Source organism: Gossypium hirsutum, chromosome D02 (assembly GCF_007990345.1).
Source record: "Gossypium hirsutum isolate 1008001.06 chromosome D02, Gossypium_hirsutum_v2.1, whole genome shotgun sequence".
Taxonomy (NCBI): domain Eukaryota; kingdom Viridiplantae; phylum Streptophyta; class Magnoliopsida; order Malvales; family Malvaceae; genus Gossypium; species Gossypium hirsutum.
The window spans coordinates 1404523-1415363 of record NC_053438.1 but is presented as its reverse complement, the minus strand read 5'-3'; the positions used below and the strand labels follow the sequence as shown (position 1 = coordinate 1415363).

At 29.7% G+C, this 10841-nt stretch overlaps 1 protein-coding gene across 1 annotated transcript; it reads right to left on the bottom strand.

Annotated features, from left to right (window-relative positions):
• Window positions 1-2976: 2976 nt before the first annotated feature.
• LOC107938718 (calreticulin-3) lies at window positions 2977-9017 on the bottom strand. The gene is made up of 14 exons (XM_016871953.2): window positions 8710-9017; window positions 7562-7669; window positions 6998-7190; window positions 6107-6365; window positions 5792-5848; window positions 5649-5696; window positions 5310-5396; window positions 5177-5234; window positions 4804-4871; window positions 4403-4498; window positions 4265-4321; window positions 4087-4170; window positions 3614-3646; window positions 2977-3231 (listed from the first exon to the last, which is right to left on the bottom strand). The coding sequence occupies exons 1-14, from the start codon at window positions 8819-8821 to the stop codon at window positions 3220-3222; spliced, it is 1272 nt and encodes a 423-aa protein (XP_016727442.1). The 5' UTR covers window positions 8822-9017; the 3' UTR covers window positions 2977-3219.
• Between the last annotated feature and the right edge of the window lie 1824 nt (window positions 9018-10841).

Here is a 10841-nt window from a genome sequence, read left to right as displayed (position 1 = left end):
GTTTTTATTTTATTTAACATCAAGTAAAATAAATGGTATTTATTATTAAAAAATTTGTCAATTTGGTCTTTACTTTCTAAAGTAATAGGAATAAATTAAATTAAAAACATTTTTTTCTGCGAGGTATAAATGAAATTTAATCAATTTGTAAGGCAAAGTTTCTTTTTTTTTTAATTTGTGGATATTAAAAAACGATTAATTTATTTCGAAATAAATAAGTTTATTAGTAAAAAGTAAATTTTGATAATTTTTTATTTTACAAGGGAGGGAAAAATTCTATTTTTTTCAAAAAAGAGCGACTAAGGGTGGGTTTGGATGAGCGATTGAGTGCGGTGTGGTGCCTTTAGCTTACCTTTTGTCTCACGCTACAGTATCCTTACAGTATCTAATCTCACCGCCACCGCTGTTTTTACACTAACCGCAGGTAAACGCACCGCCATCCAAACTCACCCTAAGAAAATATTTTGCTAAATAATTTTTTTATTTTTTAAATATTCCCACCTTTTTTTTTTCATCGCCTTGACACTTTTGATAGAATATAGAATATAAAGGAACGCTTTCTATATATATTTATTATAGTTATTATATATTACTTTAATTTTATAAATTTAATTATTTATTGTTATTTAGTTTTTTAAGGCGTGTATTTTAATTTTAATATCAAATTTTTTCTCGTTAAATTTTTTTATTTATGTTTTAAAATAGACATATGCTTCTTTTTTTGACAACTTGATAATATTATATATTTTATTATTTTATGTTTTTCTAAAATTGTAAAAAAGAGAATTTGACTATAAAAATTCAAGGTGTATATGTCATATTATTTAAAAAATAAATTATATCAAATTATTTTGGTTAAATTCTACTATTATTCCATGTTCTTTGCAAAAGTTATGGATTTAGTCCTTATACTTTAGTCTAATTCATTATTATTTTTGGTACTTTTCGAATTGGTCAATGTTAATCCCTGTACTTTTTAAAATTTGAAAAATTATTTCTGATCCAAAAAATATCAATTAAATTCGTTCGGTTAAATTCAATTATTTCTAATCCCTGTACAATGTGTATAGTTGTAGATTTAGTACATATGCTCAGATTGGATCATTCTAAGTTTCTATACTTTTCAAATTTTAAAATTTCAGTATTGTAGCAAATGACACTTGTTAATCTATTAACTGAATTTTTAGTGAGTAATGTTGAAATAGCAAGCTGACATGACATTACACATATGATCAAGTGTTTGCCACATCATATTTAGAAAATAGCAAAATTTAACTTAATGGATGTAATAGTTATTGTTCGATGATGATTGAAATTTTAAAATTTAAAAAGTACAAGAATTAAAATTAATTAAATTAAATCCATAACATTCGCGAAGTACAAGGACTAATAGCAAAATTTAAGCAACTATTTTATAGAATTAATGGAAAACGGACTTCAAAATTAAAATTATATATTTCGAAATGTAGAAAACTATAAATAATTAAATTATAATAAATGAGCTATATATATTAGATTTCAATAAGATTTTGACCATTTTAAAAGGTGACGATAAAGTTACTGGTCGGTGACAATTTTATAAAGGTTGTGGAACTACACGTAGAAGTGAAATTGAGCCGACTTGGTGACATAATTGCTGTCCCCTTTTTATGAGACATTTGTTAGCTTCACCTAACGCTCTTTTAAATGGGGCAAATTTTCAGATGAGGTTGTTAAACAAATTTGGTCCCTCGATCAAAACGGAACTGCTCACCTCATCATCAAAAAATGATTAAATGTTTACATTGGAATTAAAACTTTTTAGTTTTCGGAATCTTATTATAATTAAATTAATCAAATCATCAATTTGTTGATTCAATTGATTTAATTAATTTATTAAATAAATTATTAAAAATTTATGATATATATTAAAATTTTGGTTCAGTTGCTGGATGCCCCGATTCAAAATTGATTATTAAGTAAATTTATTCAAGATCAATTTTTTGATAGATTCTTGATCTAATCGGTCTGATTCAATTCAAGTTACTTTGTTTTTTGAATATGCTCAAATTAAAGCCATTTTTAAAAAAAAAATTTCAAAGAAAAACTCTTTTAAATAATATATATTAAGTAATATCTGATTTAATTATCATTTGTTCCTATTTTAATTAAAATAAGTCACTATTCATTTAGTTTTTATTATAAATCTAATGAAATGCATGAAAAATTGAACACTTTAAAAAAAGATTAACTTTTATTTAATATTTTGAAAAGTTTAAACCGGGCAGCTAATCTAAAAAATAAAAAAGAAACGGTAAAATTTAATATTTTAATTTTACACAATTAAATGCTTTTATGTTTATAATATTATTAATTAATCTAAATTATTAACACTTATTTTTTTCTTGTTAAAATGTTAACTTGAAATTCAATGTAAAGTCATTTTATTAAATGTTCAACTAATTTTTTTTTTTTAAAAAAAACTTAATCATTTGAAGTTCACATAAATTTATTTTAAAAAAATTATGTGTTAATATTTTCAACTAACTAATAAACATTTTAAAAATAAAATAATATAAACTAAACCCCTAATATAATAACAAAAGATTTCCCATTACAATAAAATCTGGGCCGATATTCTCAAAAGGATAAAACAAAATAAAATAAAATATTGGCTTACACTTAAATTTAGGGTTCCATCTCAAATAACCCACCACCACCACCACCACCACCACCATAATAATAATTCAATATTTAGCATAATAAACATACTAAAATGATAACTACACCAAAATACAATTAGCTTCAAAATTAGACCGATTCATTAAGTAAAACTCAACTTTTATTTTTGCACAACACAAGTTGACTTGTAACTCAAAATTTTGTGTTTATCTATAATTTGAAACATATATATATATATATTATAATTAAATTTTAAAAAAATTGTAAATGACGTGGAAAAGTTGAATCAGATGCAAAGTGTAAGCAAAACAACAATAATTGAAAGTTCCAATTTATTCAACAAAATTAGCATACAAACATGAGGTGGATCATGGAATGTTAGCAGTTTTCAGCTTCAATGTTCATATTACAACACTGATGTTACAACAACAACGACAACAATGAGAACAACCAGTACACGGTAACCCCAACTCTCACAGCATGGAACCTTGCTTCGATTTTTCTCTTTTTCGTAATTGAAATGGGATCCTAAAACTCGCGAAATTGTGGTGGACAACCTCATAGTTCATCCTAAAGAATAAGGAAAGAAAAAAGAATCTGTGGTTAGGTGTTTGGTCGGGAATGCTATCGAGTTATGTGTTACTCGGACTCTAGTGTGTCGGATATTTGATTATGCAATGTGTTGTACTTATTTTGTCTGTGTCGTGTCTAATATGGACACATCTAATTCAAAGCCAGTAACAAAGAAAAAAAAGAAAGGAGATAACAATCTATGATGGCCCTAAACCTAAATGCAAAGGACATTAACAATTTATGATGGCACTGAATATAACAAATACCAACTTTTAGCACAATCATATTCATCGATTTGAGATAAAAATTCGACCAAACTGAATAAATGGTTTCATAAAAAGAATTATTGTGAAGGAATAGAAAGGAAAATTGCACTTACATGGTAATCGTCCAGATAATCACGAGGATCGTGCTGCCAAGAAAAAAAAAAAAAAAACTTCAACTCATACTATAATGCAGCTTGGTAAAGAAAGGCAATATTATATTCTAACGATTTGCAGTTCAGACCTCTCTTTCTAACATGGTGCAAACAATGACAATCTAATTCTTCACACTAACCCATGATTACTTCCATCACCACTATATACGTAACAAAGAAATGCTTTCTTCCAAATCGTTGGCGTGTGTATAACATATATACGTATGTATGTTATATATACACATACCACCAGCCACCACTACTTAGGAAAAGAACTAAAGTTACCATAGACTCCATTTATTATGATTAAAACTTGATCTTACTCTCTTCAACAATGAACGCACATGGGATCATTGACTTTTGTTGATTAAATGATTTACAAAGGTAAAAAGAAAATGTTAGAGAAAAGTAAATAAAGAAGACAAATAAAATACCCTTCTACGGTGCCTCCTGTCTCTATGTCGGTGGTCCCTCTCTCTTCTCCGCTTTTCACCTTCCTCTCTAGCTCTTTTGGCTTCCTGCACAAATAGAGATTCAAAGACTTAATATTCAGAAATAATGCAATGAATTCCAGATTCAAAGTTCGAAGAGAAACTATATTGGGCTAACAACCTCCTCTTCCCGGGCTCTTCGTTCTTTCTCTGCTTCTTCAAAGGCTTCCTTTTCGGCCTGAAATATTCCATGCAAATTGTTAGCTAGTTAGACACTTCAATTCACTCTAAATCTGAAGTCTGAAAATAAACATCTCACCTCCCTATTCCTGGCCCATATATCTTCTACAACTTCTCTTGCATATTGTGGGTCATCACAAATCAATATGTTGTCAAAAACCGAACCAGCCTTTACCTGCAGTATGAAAAATAATCCATTTAGTTTTGCCATACAGCTTACTGTACCCCCCTTTCAACATATATATTTCTTTCCGGGAATTAGGCATTCGATCTGGGTTGGCAACAAACATGCAAATGTACCATAGGAACAAGAGGTATGCCTCTTTAACGTGTCATTTAATACACATTATTGAAAAAGGAAACAAGATTGGAAGTAATCAACTTTGGAACAATGGGATTATTTCTTTTGTTCCTGAAAAGATTAGTTCTATCTTAAATCACCCTCCACCAAAAGCATATGAAGAAATGTTTGATGCTTACCTGCCAGACTTCAATACCCACATATTTTATTGGTCTCAGCACATAGAGGTCCGGATCATCTTCGAACTCTGGAGGACAGGAAAATGAAGACAATGGAAAATTCACAAATTAATTAGAGTTTATGCAACATATCAGAAGAAACAATGAAAAAAGAGGACAGTACATATTCAGCCTGTATTGAAGACAGGCATGCATAGCAACTGCATAAATCCATCAGAACTAAATATAAATGCGAAGAGTAGCTTGGATAGTCATAGCAGCTCGGTGACTACTTATAGACTATATTAACCATTTTTGGCAAGTTAAAGTCCCCCGGTTACGCTCTAGTTGTGTGATTTTACCATTGAGCTGCTGACATCTAGCAAGGACATACCTGGGTTATCAATCCATGGAGTCTTCCACTTTCCCTTGTAGTTGGGGTTCTTGATTTTCTGAATAAGGGATGAAGAAGTTAGAACTTTAGCAGAGGTTTTACTTTCTATCTTACGTTAATAGCTTGAAAGTACCTTACGCTTCCATGGTCCTTTGTATGCTGGGTTTGGGATCTTAGGTGGTTTCCAAATACCATCCTCTTCATCATCCCAGTCATCAGGCTATGAGAACAAAATTAAAAGAAATTTTAAATAACTTCTTATCATTGAAAGCATATCAACTACCAGAATTAGAGCCTAATTATCATCCTTCAGGGGGAGGGGGATGGGGAGGAAGGGAACACATGATCTGTCGAAAGCATCGTGTTTTGACAAAAGAAAGGAATAGGAATATCGGCACAAATTATATCTGTACTGAAATTGTTTTATCCATCTGAAAATACGACCTTTGGATGTTGAACAATGAGCACAAACCTCTTTTGCCTTTGGATCTGGAATCTGAGCTGGAATTTTATCATATCCCTGCATAAAACCGGATAATAGAAGTGTTTAGTTCACAGTAAATCACATGATCGCTTCAGAGATCACATTCCGAAGGGACAAGAAGCATGTGGTACCTCCGGTTTGACATCATTAGGATCCTCAATGTATTCTCTATCATCCCAATCTGCAGGCTGTGAAAAGAACAAATGTGAGAATTTTTTGAGGCAGCAGGTAAATAGATCAGGACATACCAGCATATTCAAAAAAATAATGAGAGGAACTCTAATTCTTTCTGGGTAGTAACATTATATAAATCGGTGCTTCTTCAAGGTCTTTTGCATGAGTACGTTCTTAAAGTTGAATTTCAAATATAAGTGTAGATGCATCATATCAGATATCATAGCTGGTATCCATTAATGAATACCTAATGTTGACACTTGGAGTCCTACCTTTTTGGCTTTAACATCCTTTATTTTTCGTGGAGGAAGGATATCCCAATCAGTATACATGCTGCCTGTTTCTCTCTCTCTGTTATCAATTAAGACGCTATAAGAGGCATCAGGCCTTAGAATAAATGTGTAAAAGTGAGTTAGCTTGTCCGTTTCACATTGTAGATCCTTTCTAATAGGATAATTTTGTCCCTGGTAGGATAGTATAACATGGAGCTTTTTGGTCTGTGTGCCACAAATATCTGGTCCGAACATGAAACTGCACCACAATGAAAGACCCATCAGCTAGTGTTTAAAGTAAATATGAAGTCAGAAAATGGCATCAGTTTCTATAATAACATCTATAGAAAAGGCAAAAGTCGCCAAGAGGAAAAGAAAAGAAAATGCAATCTAACCAGAAAATTATATATGGTACCAAAATATACATACAAAAGCAATAGATATGACTTTGAAAAACAAACAGCAGGTCAACAGTCTGAAATTTCTGTTGTAGATAACTGATTATTCCAGTCTGGATTCGCATGGAAATAATCTAAGATGTGGAAATATGAAATTTGTCATTGGCAAAATTTATATATTAATGCTACATTTGGTGGGAGTATTATTATTTCCACATGTTTTAGTCATTGGTTAGCTATAAACTAGTCATAATTGGAAATTTTTAGTCACTCTAATGAATTGATTGTGGCAAAGAGAAGGAAAACTTATTGCTTATTTTGAAGTGGTCTTAATTTTTACAAAAGTTTATACTCATCTTTCTAACGGCAAGTTTAAATTTGTACTAAATGTTCTTTATTTTAAGTCTAACTATTTTAGAACATGTGTGTTAAATAAGCTTTTTCCTCATGTTATTACACTAGTAACCGAACGTAGATAAATGAATTGCTAGACCTGTAAGGAGTGTCGCCACCAAATTTCTTTTGGTTTACATAACCGGAGAGAAGCTTGATGTAACCACCACCACATTCAATGTCTTGTTCAATTTTAATAGAATACTGGACCACTAGAGTTCTGTTTTTGTTGCTAAACTCTGGTATCTTAGCAGAGATGGCATAATGTTTGGCATCATTATAAGTCTGAATACCTGCAAGATTTCCAAGCATAAAAAAATCAGCTATAGCCAGCAGTGCTTTTCCATATATGTAATACATACACCAATACTCTAATTTGGTAGGCCATCCATAAATGTAACCATGTATATTTAGACATCCTTTTTTTTTCAACCCTATTAGGTAAACATAAATATGTATGAAAATGTAACAATTACTAGTAATGCTTGATAAAAAGATCATAGAAGTTGAAAATGATAAAAATAGCAACAGTTCTTAGCAATCAATTCACAAAATCATTATATATAACAGTCATTGCATTTTTTTTATCTTAAATTACTAGGATTCATGATTCAGCATTTAAATCTCTAAAATCCAAATATATATTATAACAGTGTAAATATACCCTTATCATCAGGATCGCCAGACCACTTGCCGGCGGTGTGCTTAAAGGTGCCGGCTTTTCCCTCACTCCTTTTCCAATCTGACAGCACCCATCGGCTCTTCCACCCATCTGTCTCCGAATTCCAAAAAGAAAACAAAAAATATCAAAAATCTTTTCATAAGTAATCACACTTTACTCAAAATAAATCAATTCAAATCATTCAAATATACAGGATCCATCATCGAACGTGATAACTACAAGTATAATGATCCAGTCAAACTGTTTGACCAAAACTTCTAGAATCTTCTTTTCCTATCACTACAGTTAGACCCCTCTATGTTTAATTTAGCTACAAATGTTCCTTCACTAAATTCTAAAAGAAGAAAATATAAATTTCTTTACTGGTTTGCTAAGAACAAATTAATCCAAAAATACTCTAGAAACAAAAAATGAAAAATCGAATATCATTTTTCATAAGCAATCACACTTTACTCAAAATAAATAAATACAAATCATTGAAATACATAGGATCCATCATTGAAAACGATAAATACAAGCACAATAAGCTACAGTCAAACTATTTGACCAAAATTTCCAGATTCTTATTTTCCTATCAATACCTCAAAAATCCTTTATGTTTGGTTTAACTACAAACTTTTCGTTACTAAATCCTAAAAGAATGGAACAGAAACTTTTTGGCTACTCTGCAAAGAACAAATTAAATCCAAAAGCATTCCAGAAAACAAAAAAAAAAAATTGAATATCATTTTCATAAGCAATCACACTTCACTCAAAATAAATCAATTCCAATCATTGAAATACACAGGATCCATCATTGAAAACGATAATTAAAAGCACAATACACTACAGTCAAACTGTTTGACCAAAAACTTCCAGAACCTTCTTCTTTCCAATCACTACCGTAAAAATCCTCTAACTTGGTTACAAATTTTCCGTTATTAAAATCCTAAAAGAAGAAAACAGAAAATTCTTTCACTAATTTGCTAAGAAAAACTAATCCAAAAGTATTCTAGAAACTTCTACAAATCACCAAAAAAACAATTATAGAAAGATACAACAGATGAAATGAAGCTCAACGATATTAGATTTAATAGTATTTACATAACAAGAAATGATGAACTAAAGTTTTTTTTCCTTATCTTTTTTACCTTCGAAGCGTTCTTCGAAGAAAATCTCAGAGAGAGCGAAATCGAAGAGGAGAAAGTGAAGAAAAAGGAAAAATAAAAGGAAAAACGAGCGATTGGGAACAAGTTTGCCCATTTCCGGTAAAGATTTTTAACTCATTAATATGGTGTTTCAATGAAGTTTTGATCTAAAAGAAGCTAAGCAAAGCTAAGCTATAACCCAATCGTGTAAAACGGACACTGGCTCGGTGTGTTGACTCACTGAAGTCTTCTCTTTCCCATTTTATCTGTAAATATATACTTACTTTTAAATATGGAGACAGCGTAATGTCATTTAAGCCCTTTCTACGGCAATATTTGTCCATACCTTGAGGGTTAATGTACCATTTGGTGGCTGAGTTCTTTTCTTTTTGCAATTTCATACATGAGTTTGGCTCCAATGTTCAATTTGGTACGAAAGCTAAATGACATCGTGTGAGCTAATAAATTTTTGACATGTGTGCTTTACTAAAAAATAGGTACTTAATTAGGATAATGAAAAAAGTATGTACTAAATTAACGTTGAAGCCAAAATCAAGTACCAATTTGAGACAAAAAAACCTCAATTATCAAATTGAAAAAATTTAAGTACCAATGTGAAAATTGAAGCTAAATTCAGGTGCCAAATTGGGACAAAAGAAACTTAGGTATCAAATTGAATATTGAAGCTAAACTTAGATACCAAATAATGTATTAACCCATACCTTATCCATATGTATATTTCTCTTGGTTCTGATTTTGGTCTTTCTGGCTCAAATTTGAGATTTAGTTCTTTGTATTTGATTTGGTATAATTTGGTATACTACTTTTATAATATTATTAGTTAGTCCGAACAATTAACATAGCCAACTATTCCAATTAAAATATTGATATGTTTTTAGAACATAGTTTCCAAATTCACCGTGTTGACATGATTCTTTTTGTTGTATAGAAAGACTTGCTTTTTTTTTAAAATCACTTTAATATTTTAACCGGAATAGTTAATTGTATTAACTATTTGAATTAACTAAAGGTAAATTATATTAGTAGCCACCCAACTATTAGTGAATTTATTTTTTAGTCACTCAATTATTTAACTTTTTATTTTTTGGTCACCAACCGTTAAATTACTAACAAAAAGAAAACTTAGCAACTTTTAAAATTGGTATAATAGTAATTTTAACCCTCAACATTTATACATTGTGTCAATTTAGTTTTTATTCTAAAAAAATTAACCTTCAACATTTACACATTGTGTAATTTGGTAATTTTTGTAGTTTTGTTTTTTTTTTCTTTGTGTATTGAGGGTTAATTTTAAAATAATGAAAAAAGATGAAAAATATTATTTTGGATCTTTCTGGTGTTCCTATTTCTTGGTTTTTTTTATCAAATATATCTGATAAATTTATTTTTGTAGCTTTTTAGGTAAAATGTCACAAAGAAAAATTGCTTTTCTCGTGACATTAAGGGTTAATTTTAAAAGAATGAGAAAAGATGAAAAGTATTATTTTGGATCTTTGTGGTGTTCTTATTTTTTCTATTTTTTTTATCAAACTTAACTAATAAATTTATTTTTTTAGCGTTTTAGGTGAAATGTCGCAAAGAAAAGAAAAAAGAAAAAAAATTACGCAATGTATAAATGTTGAGGGTTAAATTATTTAAAATCAAAACTAAATTGACACAATGTATAAATATTGAGGATTAAAGATGCTATTATGCCAAATAAAAAGTTGCCTCATCATATTTCCAGTTAGCCATTTAACGACAAGTGATCAACAAAGACAAATTCGATTAGTTTAGTGAGACAAATTCGATTAGTTTAGTGACTATCTTATAACTTTTAATAGTCAAGTGACAGAAAAAGAAACTTACTAATAATTGGATGACTACTAATGTAGTTTACCTATTAACTAATAGCACTTTAAAAATGAAAAGATTAATTTATGTGGACTAAGTCTCCATTCTTATAATAGAGGGATTAAAACCATAAATTGACCTTTTCTGTTTTAGGTACTTACTAATAAATCTACTTATTTAGCAGGTTTTTTTTTTCTAAAAGGAAAACACATTAAAATATAAAACTAAATATATATATATATATACATATTTAATGAGTTTTATTCAACTTCTAAATTATT